The sequence below is a fragment of the Oryctolagus cuniculus genome, chromosome 6 (genome assembly GCF_051225735.1).
Source record: "Oryctolagus cuniculus isolate XC-2025 breed Fujian yellow rabbit chromosome 6, ASM5122573v1, whole genome shotgun sequence".
Lineage (NCBI taxonomy): Eukaryota > Metazoa > Chordata > Mammalia > Lagomorpha > Leporidae > Oryctolagus > Oryctolagus cuniculus.
In genome coordinates this window covers 2,027,409-2,044,525 of record NC_142872.1, presented here as the reverse complement: position 1 = coordinate 2,044,525, position 17,117 = coordinate 2,027,409, and the positions used below count along the sequence as shown (strand labels likewise).

The window sequence follows — 17,117 nt, the reverse complement described above, 5'->3', positions numbered from 1 at the left end:
TTTCTGGGGCTTCCCAAGACAACAGGAATTTTCCCTGTAGTTAAATACTGGCAGATTATTTGTCTAGACTTCCCTTCATGCCTCGGAGCCGGTGTTTACCGGTGCTGCAAGATTGTCTGTGGTTTCATCTGCCACGGCTGTGTGTTGTGTTGAGGACGTCGCTGGCTTGGTGCCTGTGTTGGGATTTTCCAGGTCTTTGGATTCTGTTCACTTTTATTTCATTCACACTTTGCTTTCTGAAAGGGACCACTATGAATTAGTTTACTGTTTCTCAGTAATTGAATCATCTAATCTCAAAACACTCCACTTTGACTCACAGAATGAAAATGAAGTAGCAAGCTTGCCCCTGCCAGGTGTCTGAAGGCCATCTGGAGGTGTGGTGGGTCGGCACGGGGTGCACACTCGGCCTGTGAGAACTCCTCTGCCCTCCTCTTCTTCCTTCTCCCTGAGACCCAGCAAGGACACGCATGGCTGGAGCGTGCAGATCTCAGGATGGGGACTCTTTGTGGTCTCAGAGCCACCTGGGCAAAGTTATCTAAATAGGAGCATGGGGCCCACTACATGCATAAATTAATGGAAAGGCATCCTAAGTTCATGGATTGGAACACTCACTGTTGTTCAAATGACAACACTACTCAAAATCATTTACAAATTCGATACAATCTGTATAAAAATCCCAATGCTACTTTTTACAGAAATAGAAAATGATATCTTGAAATTAATTTTAAATCTCAATCAAAGCATTAAAGCAAGTTTACAATGATTAAAGTAGGACAGTTTATCCTCCCTGATTTCAAAACTAACTGCAAAGCAACAGTCAAAAATACTCATTGCACTGACTTTAGCAATGATTTCTTGGATTATATCAAAGTCACAGGTCATGAAAGACAAATAGTTAACTTGTAATCCATAAAAATTAAAAATGTTTGTACCTCAAAGAACGCTTTCTTTTTTTTTTTATTTTTTTATTTTTTTTTTTTTATTTTTTGACAGGCAGAGTGGACAGTGAGAGAGAGAGACAGAGAGAAAGGTCTTCCTTTGCCGTTGGTTCACCCTCCAATGGCCGCCGCGGCCGGCGCGCTGCGGCCGGCGCACCGCGCTGATCCGATGGCAGGAGCCAGGAGCCAGGTGCTTTTCCTGGTCTCCCATAGGGTGCAGGGCCCAAGCACCTGGGCCATCCTCCACTGCACTCCTGGGCCACAGCAGAGGGCTGGCCTGGAAGAGGGGCAACCGGGACAGAATCCGGCGCCCCAACCGGGACTAGAACCCGGTGTGCCGGCGCCGCTAGGCGGAGGATTAGCCTAGTGAGCCGCGGCGCCGGCCAAAGAACGCTTTCAACAGATTGAAAAGATGACACATGCAATTGGAGAAAATATTTGTAATTAATATGGACAACATACAAATATCCAAACTATATAAGTAACTCTACCTTAGTACCAACAATGGTCAAAAAGATTTAAATGGGCAGAGGATTTAATTACAGATTTTTCCAAAGAATATACACAGTGGGGCTGGCGCTGTGCTGCAGCAGGTTAATCCTCCGCCTGCATTGCCATCATCCCATATGGGCACTGGTTCTAGTCATGGCTGCTCCTCTTCCGACCAGCTCTCTGCTATGGTCTGGGAAAGCAGTGGAAGATGGCCCAAGTCCTTGGGCCCCTGAACTCTCACGGGAGACCCAGAAGAATCTTCTAACTCCTGGCTTTGGATCAGCACAGCTCCGGCCACCACAGCCTTTGTGGAGTGAACCACAGATGGAAGACCTTTTTATCTGTCTCTCTGTCTCTCACTGTCTGTAACTCTGCCTCTCAAATAAATAAAATCTTTTTAAAAATATACACAGTGGACAAGTTCATGATAAGATGGTCAATTTATGAGCAATTAGGGAAATGCAAATGAAAGCCACAATGAGATAAACCCTCATCCCTTTAGGAAACCTATTATCAAAAAAAAAAAAAAAAAAAAAAAAGAGGAGACAATGAGTGCTGGCACAGGTGACAGGACTTGGAGAAATCGGGGTCCTTGTGCATTGTTGATGGGGATTTTAAATGATAGCCACTGTGAAAAACAGCATGGTGTGTCCTCAAAGTGTTAAAACAGAACTAGTCTATGCCCAGAAATTCTACTTCTGGGTGTAAATGAGACTTGAAAGCCAGTGCTCAAACATACTGTAAACACAGTTCATAGCACTGTGACCCACGGGTAGCCCAAGTGTGGACAGGATCCAAGTGCCAGAGGACAACTGGCGAGCATGTGACGAGTCAGTGCTGTGGAGCATTCTGTGGCCGCGTGCTGCCACACAGGCCAGACTGGAGAGCACGTTCCCAAGTGAATGAGTCCTGTTTTGTGTGGAGGAGCGCTCAGAAGAGGTGGTTCCCACAGCTCGGACTGAGGAACAGGGAGCAGGACTGGGGCGGGGGCAGCAGGAGGCCCTGGTTCAGGGCGAGGGGGATGGTGCTGACCGGCACACAGAGGTATGCATCTAATGTCATGGAATAGAACAGCACACACAATTACTGTGCAAACTTATGTGATGTGTGTTTTACCACAGCAAAAAAGCTAGGGAATAGAAAGGTTAAACTGTACCAATAGGCACTTCTCCAAGAAAAACACACCAGTAATTCAATTACTGGAAACCATGGGAAAAATATAAGACCATTCAGGGCATTATCTGTAATAAAAAATGTATAATGTTTGATAGTTTCTAACTAGTATCTCCCAAAGTGATTAATGCTATCCTTTTATTACCTATTTTGAAACTTAAAAAATACTTTAATCGTTTACTAGTGATTTTTGACATAATGAGAATAGTACCTAATTCTTTAATTATTCCCCAACTCAATATTGTAAGAATTTCTGGGAATATATTTGTATTAAATTTATCACATTCACTTTAATGTACTAAACTGGCTAACCAATAAAATCACAGCTGACAAATAAATTAATATATGTAGACACATTCCTGCATGTAATTACTGAATTAAAATGTTACAATATATGACTCCATACAGTTTTGAGATATATTGGAAGACACAGAATAAATATATCAAATTCTCCATTGAGTTCACAGTTAATATGCCTAGGAAACATTTAAGGAAATTAGAAGAACTCAATCCGTGACCTTGGTCTTGTGTTATTACTGACTTATTCTCAGTGGACATTCCTGAGGGAACACACACACACACACACACACACACACTCATCTCCACCTGAAGAGTGCTGCAGCAGTGGCTGCTGCGAGTCTTCGTGGGGAAACCTAAGATGTCAAGTACAGGGGTGAGAGGTGAGGACACACATGGGGCTGAAAAAAATATCCAGAGAAATTCAGCGAGAAAAATGACTGTTCGTATGACAGCAGGATGACTTCAGCTATCCAATCCTGTGAGTCTGAAAGTGCAGAGGTACAAAGAAGCATAGGCTAAATGCATTTTTATTTATTACGTAAAAGTTGGGATTTTTTGAAAGAGGTTAAGAGAAGTTTTATTAGAATTAATTAAGTATTGTTATTTACAATTTATTAAGTAGTAGATTAAGCAATTAACTTAACAAGAGAACTTGGAAAGAAAATTATATTTGACTGAGATGAACATAAAAGATAAGTGGATAGATAGATACTTTTTCCATCAAAATTGAAAAAGAAAATGGGCTACTCAAATACTTATAAACCCTTTAAAAAACAGGACACTCATTTTAAACCTAAAGCAAAGATTACTACACAAAATTTGGTTCCTTAATGCCCAGGGTGATATAACAACAAAACTGAAAACACAGCAAATGACAGACATTATCTAGACAATTTTTGACTAGTTTTACAGTGAATAAGATCAATGTCTGCACCAAATTATACTACATTCATTTTTTTAAAAAACAGGCAGAGTGGATAGTGAGAGAGAGAGACAGAGAGAAAGGTCTTCTTTTTGCCATTGGTTCACCCTCCAATGGCCGCCACGGCTGGTGCGCTGCGGCCGGCGCACCGCGCTGATCCGATGGCAGGAGCCAGGAGCCAGGTGCTTCTCCTGGTCTCCCATGGGGTGCAGGGCCCTAGCACTTGGGCCATCCTCCACTGCCTTCCCGGGCCACAGCAGAGAGCTGGCCTGGAAGAGGGGCAACTGGGGAAGAATCTGGTGCCCCGACCGGGACTAGAACCCGGTGTGCCGGCGCCACTAGGTGGAGGATTAGCCTATTGAGCCACGGCACCAGCCAAATTATACTACATTCTTAAAACATCGTCCATTTACACATAATAATGAAAATGAGTGAGGATATGTGCTAAAATATTCATGAACTCTAATGGTATTTCAAAATGTGAAAGAATTTATTTGGCCTTAAATGCATGCAAAATACTGAAAGAAAGAATAAAGTTTGGGAGGCAGATGCTGTGCACCATGTCCAGACCTGAGACAGACCCCTGGGCAAGTCACAGTCACCTTCAGATGGGCCGGGGTCATGGATGATGTCCCCAGGAGTGGGCGCCTCCGTGTCAGTGCAGGGCATGGGAAGACAGGTGCCTGTATCTTTGGTGGATTGCCATCTGCACTAAAATCATTCCAAACCACAACGATCTGTGCAAGGAAATGCGTATATAACCTGTGTGGCTGCGGTGATGTTCAGAAGCAGATCCGAGCTGGAGTCTGGGTAGGAATGGCTGAGTTTGTACAACAGGAAGAGGTTCAGGAGCTAACCTGTAAAGACACTCCCTGATTAAATGGAGCTGGGTTCTGAGGCGGGTTGGGTCCTAGCAGATGAGGATTTCTATGGTTCCTGTGAAGAGGTTGGAAGCTAAGGTATGAGAGCCCAAATCCTTGGCAGTGGTTGTGGAGGCTGCGACTCCTGCTTCTTCCCTGGAGTTTTGTAGCTTTTTGCTCTGCAGTGAGGGCACAGAAGAGAACAACTTTACATATCTAGAAATTGGCAATCAGAATTCACCATATATTTTTAAAATTATGAGTGAAATAATGCCCCCTGATTTTAAGAGAGGTTGACCCTGCCCTGTTGTGCCAGGAACACCCAAGAAAGGGATTTTATTTTTCAATGTGAGTGATAGGTGGCTGCAGACTTGAGGTAAGCCTTGGCATAAAAACATGGAAGAAAGCTCACTCTTAGGGGTTATAAAAATATATTCAGATACGAGTCCATAATTTATTCATTTACATCAATTTCTATGCATATGCTTCTAGTATAAGATGTGATATTGATGACATTTCAATCTGCAGGGAAATAAAATACCCATATCATAATAAAGTCATTTGGAAATATATTATTCTCTAAATTCACAGAATACCATAAAGTCTTGTGGTCATGCACGTTTGCTTCCTCAAAGTTTATTTATGAGGTAGAAAATGGGATGCCTTTTTCAAACTATTCTGTTCTTTATAGAAAAGCTGAACTATTTCATGAATGAGGAAGTCAGCTAAAACAGTGAATTATAAATGGATTAGTGCTTCACGTGTAACTGTGGACTCTGCTTCCAGGGAAACCTGAACGAACGCTTCATGGAACACCACAATCACACGTGCGCTGATTTCATCCTCCTGGGCTTGTTCCCCCGCTCAGGGGCTGGGCTGCTCCTCTTCCTCCTGGCTGCTCTCGCTTTCCTCGTGGCCCTGCTGGGCAACCTGTGCATGGCCCTGCTTATCCTGCTGGATGCTCATCTCCACTCCCCCATGTATCTCCTCCTCAGTCAGCTCGCCCTCACCGACCTCAGTTACAGCTCCACCATCGTCCCCAAGATGGCTGCAGACTTCCTGTCTGGGAACACGGCTATCTCCTGCACTGGGTGTGGCCTTCAGAGTTTCTTCTTCTTGACTTTAGGCGGTGCAGAAGCCCTGCTCCTGACATGCATGGCCTACGATCGCTACGTGGCCATCTGCTGCCCTCTCCACTACGCCGTCCGCATGAACAGGAGAGTGTGTGCACTGATGGTGACAGCGTCCTGGATGATGGGCTCCCTCAACTCCTGTGCTCACACTGCCTATGCACTGCACATCCCCTACTGCCGGTCCCGGGCCATCGACCACTTCTTCTGCGACGTCCCAGCCATGCTGACCCTGGCCTGCGTGGACACCTGGGCCTACGAGTACACGGTGTTCGTGAGCACCGCCCTCTTCCTGGTGCTGCCTTTCCTCGGCATCGTGTGCTCCTACGGCCGGGTCCTCCTTGCCGTCTCCCGCATGCACGCAGGGGCAGGGCGGAAGAAGGCCTACTCGACCTGCAGCACCCACCTCACCGTGGTCACGTTCTACTATGCACCTTTTGCTTACACCTATCTACGCCCAAAGTCCTTTCGTTCCCCGGCAGAGGACAAGGCCCTGGCTGTCTTCTACACCATCCTCACCCCCATGCTCAACCCCATCATCTACAGCCTCAGGAACAAGGAAGTGACAGGGGCCTTGAGAAGGGCGACTCAGAGAATCTGCCCTGTGAACGTGTAGACCAGGTTCTCGTCCGAGGTTCCCAGGACTGAGTGCAGAGTCTTTCAGAAGTGTGTGTTTATGGAAGCTGTTATTTCCCACCTAGAGTGGAAGGACTAACAACCACATGGAGAAAAAAAATACCACTCACCTGGACAAAACAGCCCTATACATGCGTGTCTGCCTCCAGACTTAGCCTTCATCTTCATGGAGTTTTTGTCTGTTGATATCAAATGTATTTATTTACCACTGATACTCCTAAGTTGTCAATGAAGGTTATTTCTTGCCCTGCAGAAATGATAATAGAAATTGCCTAACAGAAGGGGTATTCAGCATCATTTCTGCCTTCCATTTCTTTTCTGATAATTTTCCATTTTGATTTTTAGTAAATCTAAAACAGACTGATGGCTGTTTTCTGAATGACTAAATCTAATTGAAATCATTAAATTCATTGTTTCTTTCCTTGTAGTCATTTAGCTTTCCTGGACCAGTTCCTCCTACCTTCAGTGTAGGCAACTTTTCCTTTTCGCAATTCAGTAGAGTTTGCCAAGATTCTGGAGTTCTTATGCTCTCATGGCTGGGAGAGGATGTGGCTTTGCTTTGTGTGGGGTCATGGATCCTAGTGCTTCGAAGTCTGGTCTGCTCTAGTCAACAACCCCTTCAAAAACATTGTGATAAATTCCTGATAAATTATTTCAAAATAAATATTTTAGTACATCTATAGCTGGTAATTCTCAAAAATGAAGCTTTTCTTAAGATATCTAACTTTATATAAATCAATTTCATGCATGCAAACTTGAATTCATTTGAATATAAACTTAATCACTACCATTTCAATGATTTTTTTCACTTTGGGAGTGACTTGGAGAAATCAGACAAAAAAATAGTAGTTGCACGCTTCAAATGCCTTTATGCATTCCATCACTGTATCTTCCATTGCAAGGTAAATTAGTTTACAAAATTTTCTTTGTCATTAACAATTAGTTCACCTGGATCTTAATATGAAAAGCATTATTTTCCATTAAGAAACCTTCAGTTTTAATTGTTTCTTTTGAAAAGGATACGGGCTCTGAGGGAGTTCCCATCTCCTGCCCCCCGCATGCCCACAGCATCCATGATGGGCTGGGCTGAAGCCAAGGGCTGAGAACCCGGTCCTGGCTTCCCATGCAGGTGGCAGGGGCCCAACTCCTTGAGCAACCACCTGCTGCCCCCTAGGCTTTGCATTAGCAGGAAGCTGGAATCCAGAGCACAGCTGGGACCCAAACCCAGGCACTCTGAGTGGAATGCAAGCCTCTTAAATGGGTCTTAACCACTAAGGTAACAATCCACCCTAGTTTTCTTTTGTTAATTTGTAAATATTTTAAAAATTTATTTCTATTTCAGAAGTTGTAGCTATTTCTTTGCAATGCAGTGGATTTTAAAGCCATGGACTTGCAATGAACTCTGAGAGCCTGCCATGCTTTACTACAGTGGTCATGTGCACACTTTCATTTTCTTCTAATTTACAAAATAAATGAAATAGTTATTTTTAATTTTTATTATTTTAATTTTTGATGAAGAAAGTCGAATATCTAAGCTCCCTGGTGTGCCCTGCCTTAGCATTCAGATCAGGGAGTTAATGTTAAAGCAACACTACAGGGATGGGCTCTGGGCAGAAGAGTCATCCTCCCGCCAGGGGTCAGTTTGCTGCCCACACGAGCCCTCTTGCATCCCAGCCAGTGCCTCTCCCACCCACTCTGCTACACCTGCTGCTGCCACCACCACTGATCTCACCACAGCCATTCCCTTGGGACCCATGGTGTCCAGAACTGTTTGTTCCGATGTGGATGTGTGTATGCGCATGTGTGTGCAGTTGGGGAGCCCAGGTGCAGGCACCACAGCTGGACTGCAGCCGTGTGCTGATGCTGCCCTTAAACTGCTCCCGTGCACGCTCAGACATGGAGTGAAGAATTCCAGTCTGGCAACAGCAGAGCCATCAGTCTCATCCGGGTCCCTTCTCACTGCACGTGCACATGTCCCACACTACGGGGACTGCCCCTCATTCTCTAATTGCATCGTGGCCTCAGACAACAAGGTGTGCCGCGTCAGTTTGGATGATTTTGTTGCTGAGTGCAGGTACATGTGTACATTGTGTAAAAAGCCATAACTCAAGGGCGAGGTGCTGAAACAGAGAAAGCAAGTTTATCAGAGTACTGGTAAACCTAGGAGCGGGGGACGAGCATCCTGCTGAGACTGTCTGTCTGTCCTTTATAGCTGGTTTTACATCCCAGTGGCTGGACAGAGAGGGACAAAGCCAAAAGGTGAGAATGGCTGCAGACCCTTAGCAATGGTATCACTGGAACTCTCTGTCCTTCTTGAATTGACTTCAAAGATGGGGTCAGGTGAAATTGCTTCTTCTCGAGGTTCTATGTTGGTGTTTGCTTGGTGTTACGCTAAAGTCACAAATAATTTTAATTAAATGAAACTGATTCATGCCCATGGTACAAATGTCATGTGATTGAAAGATTTTGAAAAAGACAGGAAAAATATTTTAAATCTTAGAACACATAAAACCTTTTAAAACCATGATTAAAAATTCATAATTTAAAACGATGAGGGCAAACACTTAGCACAGCAGTTAAAAAACTGATAACACTTGTGATCCAGCTTAATGCTAACACAAGAGGTAATGTCTCAAATTCTGTGGACCTGCGATCCCCACAAAGACCCGGACACCAGTATGCTTTCTGGAGGGCACCTGGTTTTGCCATGAGAGAAGGCCTGTATATGGTCTGTTCCCTCCAATCAGTTCTATGAGCCACCAGTGGCAGGTCCAGCTCCCTCTAAAGCTAATTCCCAAGCCCATTCTTCCACTCCATGTAGTCACTTGGATTGTCCTGCAGGGGCCCCCCGATTTATCTCTGTGTCCTGCTGGAGGCTTTACTCCCTGTGCAGATCGAGAGCTGTCCTTGGTAGAGCTCCAAACCTGTGACCTCTGTGTTACTGCAGATTGTATTTCTCCTGACATTTTTGACAAATTATCATTCAACAGTAATATAGAGTAGGTACGAATCACTTTAATTTAATTAAAAGTATTGGTTAAATTCAGATGCCAGTTGTACACCACTCTAAAACATGAGGAATGCAAACAGAGTGTCCCGGTACCTGTCCCAGAACACACTGTCTTTCAGGTCTGTTTCATTTCCACTTGGTATATTTCATGCTTCCACTGAAAAGCCAAGGGAGGGAAAATCAACAATTATGTGTGGATTTATGCTAGTGAGCAGTCGCTTCCATGAACTTGCTCCTGCATTAAACACAACGACCGTGGGTCAGATCAGGGAGCCCCTGAACAGCTGTCTCCATTCCAACCGTGGACAGGGTGTGGGATCAGGTGAGCCGCTGACAGGTCCTCCACAAAATCCAAAGACAGTGTTTCAGCTCAGATAAATCCTGAGAGATATCCCCATTCCGTCCAATAACACTGGGTCAGTTCACATGATGCCAATTGTGTAGCATTCAGAACTTGAGGAACACAAGCTGTTTCTAAAGTTGATTATGTCACATTAACACACTAGAAGCTATAAACTGCATACGTGGCTCATGCAATATTTGGGCTGGGAAGCAACAGTCTGGTCTGTTCAAACACCATGGAGAGGGGCACAGGGGATGGGAGTAGGCAGCCAGGACTACTGCTTCTGGGAAGGGAAAATCCCGAACACTGTGGTCATGGCCCCCAGGACCTCCTTGTTCCTGAGGCTATAGATGATGGGGTTGAGCATGGGAGTGAGGATGGTGTAGAAGACAGCCAGGGCCTTGTCCTCTGCTGGGGAGCACAGGTTCCTGGGACGCAGATAGGTGTAGACAAAGGGCGCGTAGTAACAGGTCACCACAGTTAGATGAGTGGAACACGTGGTGAAGGCTTTGGTTCTCCCCTGTTGTGAGCGCATTTGGAAGACAGCCAAGAGAACCCTACCATAGGAAGCAGTGATGCCCAGGAAAGGCAGGAGGAGAAAGAGACTGGTGCTCACAAAGACCATGTACTCGTACACCCAGGTGTCCATGCAGGCCAAAGGCAGCATGGCTGGGACGTCGCAGAAGAAGTGGTCAATGGCCCTGGACCTGCAGTAAGGAATGTGCAGGGCGTAGGCTGTGTGTGCCAAGGAGTTGAGAGAGCCCAGGGCCCAGGATCCTAGGATCATCTTAATGCACAGGCGCCTGCTCATGCGCACTGGGTAGTGCAGGGGGTGGCAGATGGCCACGCACCGGTCGTAGGCCATGGAGGCCAGGAGCAAGCCTTCTGAGCATGCCATGGTAAGGAAGAAGAAACTCTGCACCCCACAGCCCAGGAAGGAGATGGCTTTCTGTCCAGAGATGAAGTTGAAGGCCATCTTGGGCACAGTGCTGGAGATGTGCATCAGGTCCATGAGCGAGAGCTGGCTGAGCAGGATGTACATGGGCGTGTGCAGCCGGGTGTCCCTGTGGATTAGGTGGATCATGGTTGAGTTGCCCGCCATTGCGAGAAGGAACACCAAGATGATGAGTGACAGGAGCAGGGCACCGGTTGGGTTTTGGGGAAACAGCCCCAACAAAGTGAAGTCACTGGAAGTGTGGTTCCATCTCTCCATGAATGCCAACCCCCTGTCTGCCTGAAAGGAAGAAGAGAAACCAGCGGGAAGCACAGAGGGGTGAGGAGCCAGGGAACAGAGCCTTGGCTGTCTTTTCTTGGGGTGAACTTCCCTGTAGCTCTGCAGCCGACTGGGATCTAGTTCATTGTCAGAACCCTTGGCCCAGTCCAACCACCTCTAGCAAGTGCCTCAGCAAGTCAGGGAACCCAGGGGCTTCAAAGGGTTCATGGGAAATGGAGTTGAGAGACAGGTTCATTTTGCTGCAAAAACATGGCCTTCATGCATGGATTTCACAGCATGCATTCTCCATGGATCATTTGGTGACCTCTGCTCTGACCTGCCTCTGGGCTCTGTGTCTGACCCGCAGCACCAAGGCTGTCAAGATAAACAGAGAGAGCGTCCTCCTGAGCCTCCTGGCCACGCACAGCCCTCCCACATGGTCTCAGGCCACGGGCACTGAGTGAACCAGGATTGCCCACACTGCCCAACCTCTCCATGTATTCATTCACAGTAGAAGCTACCATGCGTGACACGGAAACTTGCTGAAGGTCTAGATCCTAGGTCCTCCATTACCCCACCCTCACCTACATCTGAATTCCTGATCTCCCTCTAAGGCCCCAGGGGCTCCTGCCCAATGACCCTATGGCTGGCCTCTGAGACTCATCCCTTCCCAAATCCTTTCTTTATGGTCAAGGCCCCATAGTCCAATAAGACTCGGTGGACTCCAGGCCGGTCTTCCATGTGGGTGGAAGGGACCCAGGCACTTAGACCCTCACCTGCTGCCTCCCAGGGGCATTGTCAGGAAGCTGGACATCGTCATACATTGACCTGGGTGCTGCTCGGGTTCTTTATTTCCCAGTTGCAAAGAATAGCGAAGTAACAGCTTGTGGCGATCATTTACTTTCAGAGCCTGAAGATCAACTGGACCCTCCTGTGGCTTTGCTAACTTTGACGGAAACGCTGAGTGAGGGTTTGCCAGAGCTAATGTGGAATTGATATTACAGATGAGTGACGGACAATGCCGTCAATAAAGAGTGCACAAGAAAGGACTGGACGGGGCAGATACCACCGGGCAAGGGTGCCTGCTTGGGTGACAGAGTCCTTGCTTCCTCTACCATTTAAAACTGAAAATGCATCCTCCCTGGGGACAGAGGTGTGATGAGCAGGTAAAGTCATTGGTTCAGCTCTCCAGGCCATATGGGAGCTACGCATTGAATTGAACCAAGTACTTGCCTCAAAACTACGTTTGTGTGAGAGTTCTCTCTTATAAAGTGAAAGCAGATCAGTTAAGATTATTCTTGCACATAGAAGCCCTGGAAATAAGCAGAGCAGAGCCTCCTCTGGCTGCTTTCTTCATTGCTTTTTAAACTCAGGTTTAGATTCAAGGGAAGAAAGAGTCCAGCAAGGCTCCCAGCAGGTGTGGGCTCCACAGCAAGCCCTGAGCACAAAGGACTGAAAGTTTCCCTGTTCTCAGGCTTCCTGTTCAAAGGGAGACACAGGTTCACATCTTGATGTCTGCTGTGCAGACTGGAGCCGGACGCCTGATGGCTGTCACTACAGCCCCTGTGTTTCCTAGGCTGAAACCACACACGATGCCGGACAATGGAAGCGTGGTTCTTTTCAGGATTCTGTGAATCCTGGACTTGCAGCCTCAAGGCATGGGTTCTGGAGCTGGGCTCAGGGTCTATTTCCATTGATACCTCACCACCCTATTGGGCAGGGGCCATGACGTGCTGCACCAGAGTCACAGGAAACACCACCTCCGCGGTCCTACTTGCACCTGGAGAATACTGTTCCTGTGACTGTGGAGTGGGCCCAAGCTTAGTACCTCCCTTGGACATCTAGAAAGTTTATCGCTGAAATTTATGTACATTTCAAAAGAAAGAGATGAAAAGATCCATGAGCTATTATATGTAAGCATAGAAAATGAAAGTCCTGAACTTATTTTCCAGAAGTGAAGAGTGATCCACTCTTTCAAAAAGACTTCCAGACCATCAGCCCAAGACCAACAAGCCACTCGCCCAAGGCTCTGCTCACTTCCTGCCGACAGCTTGGCAGACAGAACTGAGTGAGCTGTGCACACAGCTTGTCCCCAGCAAGGGTCACTCTCCTTGTCATTCCCTACTTAGCCTGAGAGGCCTCTTGCCTAGAGAATTCAGTTCTGAGCCTGGCTTCACAGGCAAGAGCAGGTGCACCTTAGACTCACTTTTGGCGTCGGCAGTTTTTCATGGAGCTGCCTGTTTCCTGGACAGCACAGCCATTTCCTTGTGCTAAAGAAACTGCATCTCCATCATAACTCCTTGGGTTAAAGCTAACCCAGGTGTCAGGATTCAGCAGTGTTACTGGGACCTGCTTTGTCTCAGGTCCAGAGCGTGTGTACTGGAAGAAGGAGCAGTTTTAGTGTGACACACTTCGTGCTGACAGCCCATTGAAATTTTACAATGTCCCAGTGCCACATGGTGCTCACACAGCATGTCACCAAGGCAAAGATGAACGGACGTGTCACTGATCGATGGGCCCCTCATCAAACCAAAATCTGCTACAGCTGTGAGAATCTCGTAATCTGAAAAAAAAATCCATGGGAGGGAAGTCCTGAGAAACGGTGTCATGCCTCCTTCCCCCACCCCAGCCCTTCTCCTTACATTAAAATCAGAAAACACCTCCGCCGCCCCTTGTGCACTCTTCCTCTTTCGCGTGTGCCATGCTGAGTGAACCCATCTCCCTCTCCTTCCACCTTGCTCCTAGAAAACAGACAGATGTTTCTCACGCAGCTTGCTCAGGTCCTGCGTGGAGCCCGGGGGTGTGAGGTGCTGTGCTTTACGTGCAGGGCCTCACCCCATCACCTCGACACATTCCTCCCTCTCCGCTAATTGATCCCCAATGTCCAAGTCCATGGGGACCCACGCCTCAGCCTTTCCACCTGCCCTGCTGGGCTGCAGATCAGCGCAGTCCTGGACTTGGATGGGTCAGCACCCCAGCTCCTCTGCTGCATTTGGCTGCTGCTCAGAGTGAGATGAAGAGAGGACACGGCTACCGCCTGAGCACGTGACCGCAGTGCTTGCGGGGCTTCGTCTGTCAGGGACTCAGGGTTACAGATGCAGAAAGTGTGTGTCCAAGTGCTCAACTGAGCGAAGTGGAGCTGGAACCATGGATAATTTCCTGTCCCCTCTCTGCCGGGTTTGCAGAGGAATTATTGGGAATGGCGACTAAATAAATGTTGTTATGACAGAAGTGCTTTCTCCCGTTTGTACTAGGGCAAATGGGGACCCATGAAAACAGGGATCAGCTGGTTCCGATATGTGGTGCCATCCAGCACGCTCCCACTCCAGATTGGCGCACCGTGGACAGGGAAGCAATGCAGGCAGGGAGACTGGAGACTTCACGTCTTTACAACGGGGGCTTCAGGGCACTGTAGGAACTAAGGGAGACAGCACAGTGTCTTCTTCCCAGGCAGGGATCAGCAGGCTCCATGAAGTCGAACCATCTCACACAGCCATCGAAAGGATATCCAGTGACACATACAAGTCTGTCTTCTGGATCGTGGCTTGTGCCCTAGGGTCTTGTAACATGTTCTCGGTAATATCAGTGCCTATTAAGACACAATGCCACACAGGACAAAACTGGCCAAAGGAGCTCTGCTGCTTGACACGTGGGATTGGAGGAGCTATGCACAGGCAGAGGTCTCATGGCCACTGTTGTCTTCTACTGGCACCCTCGGCAGTGCTGTCCCTGCATCTACCTGGAAGACTCCAGCTCAGTGAAGGCCACCTCAGCCTGGCAGTAGCCCTGTCCCACACAGGAAGTGAAACCCAGCTCAGGGAACCCCAAACCCCGACACAGGCTCTCTGCCAGGTCACAGTCACTAAAACTAGTAATCCAGGCCTCCCCCACGCCCCCCCAAACACCAGCCCATTTTCACAGTCCTTAGAATCAACCGGGAGAAGAAAATGCAGGGGCTGGTACTGTGGTGTAGTGGGTAAAGCTGCTGTCTGCAGTGCCGGCATCCCATATGGGCATGGGTTCAAGTCCCAGCTGCTCTACTTCTGATCCAGCTCTCCGCAATGTCCGAGGAAAGTTGCGGAACATGGCCCCAGTGCTTGGGCCCCTGCATCCGTGTGGGAGACCTGGAAGAAACTCCAAGCTCCTGGCTTTGGATGGGCTCAGCTCCAACCATTTCTACCATCTGGGAAGTAAACCAGCAGATGGAAGACCTCTCCTCTCTCTCCCTCTTTGCCTCTGCCTCTCTGTAATTCTACCTTTCAGGGGCTTGCACCATGGTGCAGTAGGTTAATCCTCCACCTGTGGCTCCAGCATCCCATATGGGCACTGGCTCTAGTCCCAGCCGCTCTTCTTCCAATCCAGCTCTCAGCAATGGCCTGGGAAACCAGTGAAGGATGTCCTAAGTGCTTGGGCCTCTGCACCTTCGTGGGAAACTCGGGAGAAGCTTCTGGTTCCTGGTTTCAGATCAGCTCAGTTCCGGCCACTGGGACCATTTGGGGAGTGAACCAGAGGATGGAAGGCCTTTCTCTCTACCTTTCCCTCTCTCTGTCTGAAAATCTACCTCTCAAATAAATGAATAAATTCTTTAAAAAAAAAAAAAGAGAGAAAGTGCATGCATCCAGAATTCAAATTCTCTTGGACTGAGCATCTGGCTGCCCTCCCTCCAGGCCTCACCCTTGGCCTTGCTTCCGTGGGTGAGCATGGAGGGACTTGCTCTGCCCACAGCTACCCTCTGTAGGGTCCACTCCTCCTGAGCCTCTCCTCACTCCACTCTGTGCTGCACCATCCTCATCCTCATCCACACAGGGACATGAATTCCCAGGAGAACTGTCTGTGCTGCTGAAACTGGTGTGAAGTCAGAGCCCCTGCCCAGAGGCTGAGACAGCCATAGCAGTGGGAGTTGTGGTCAGGAAGGGGGGCACTGGGGGGCAGGAAATGGGTTTCCAGAGTCTCAACTATGAGGAGCCCAAGGGTGAGTGAGTTGCTCCTGTGGCATCTCCATAAGCCCACTCCGTAAGGAATAACCACAGTTGGGTTAACCATGGTGAAGAGGCTTTCTGAGAAGAAAGGAAGGAAGGAGGGAAGGAAAGAAAGAAAAAAGAAGAGAGAAAGAGAGGGAGAGATGATGAGGGAAGTATCATTATATTCTTGGAATTGCATCTATGGACTGTATGGAATGTATTCTGTCTGTATTAATAGCATATTAACAAGAGAATTGGTGAGAACTGTGTTGTAGTAATTATCCCGCATTTTGTGTGACCCTGAGAATCTAATATATTAATAAATTTTTTTTTTTTGACAGGCAGAGTGGACAGTGAGAGAGAAAGAGAGACAGAGAGAAAGGTCTTCCTTTGCCGTTGGTTCACCCTGCAATTTCCGCCATGGCCGGCGCGCTGTGGCTGGTGCACCGCACTGATCCAATAGCAGGAGCCAGGTACTTATCCTGGTCTCCCATGGGGTGCAGGGCCCAAGCACTTGGGCCATCCTCCACTGCACTCCCTGGCCACAGCAGAGGGCTGGCCTGGAAGAGGGGCATCCGGGATAGAATCCAGCGCCCCGACCGGGACTAGAACCCGGTGTGCTGGCGCCGCAAGGCAGAGGATTAGCCTAGTGAGCCGGGGCGCCAGCCAATAGATTTCTTTTAAAAATAGAAGAAATCCAGGAAAAAAGGGAAATATCGTTCTGAGACTCTACTTTCAACCAAGAAGTACAGTGACTAGCTCAGAAGGTCATTGAATTTTTAACTTTTTGAACTGCACACTATTTTTCACAGTGGCTCTATCATTTTGCATTTCTTTTTTTTTTTATTTGTTTTTATTTTTTGACAGGCAGAGTGGACAGTGAGAGAGAGAGACAGAGAGAAAGGTCTTCCTTTTGCCGTTGGTTCACCCTCCAATGGCCGCCGCGGCCGGCGCGCTGCGGCCGGCGCACCGCGCTGATCCGATGGCAGGAGCCAGGAGCCAGGTGCTTTTCCTGGTCTCCCATGGGGTGCAGGGCCCAAGCACCTGGGCCATCCTCCACTGCACTCCCGGGCCACAGCAGAGAGCTGGCCTGGAAGAGGGGCAACCGGGACAGAATCCGGTGTGCCGGTGCCGCTAGG

The 17,117-nt window shown here is 47.9% G+C and overlaps 2 protein-coding genes across 2 annotated transcripts; one reads left to right on the top strand and one right to left on the bottom strand.

Moving 5' to 3' along the window:
* The first annotated feature begins 5,492 nt into the window (after positions 1-5,492).
* On the top strand, positions 5,493-6,431 carry LOC149125924 (olfactory receptor 2L8-like). The gene has a single exon (XM_089334626.1). It carries the CDS (start codon positions 5,493-5,495, stop codon positions 6,429-6,431), a length of 939 nt encoding a protein of 312 aa, XP_089190752.1.
* A 3,647-nt stretch (positions 6,432-10,078) lies between these two features.
* LOC149125923 (olfactory receptor 2L13-like) lies at positions 10,079-11,017 on the bottom strand. The gene has a single exon (XM_089334625.1). It carries the CDS (start codon positions 11,015-11,017, stop codon positions 10,079-10,081), a length of 939 nt encoding a protein of 312 aa, XP_089190751.1.
* Positions 11,018-17,117: the final 6,100 nt, after the last annotated feature.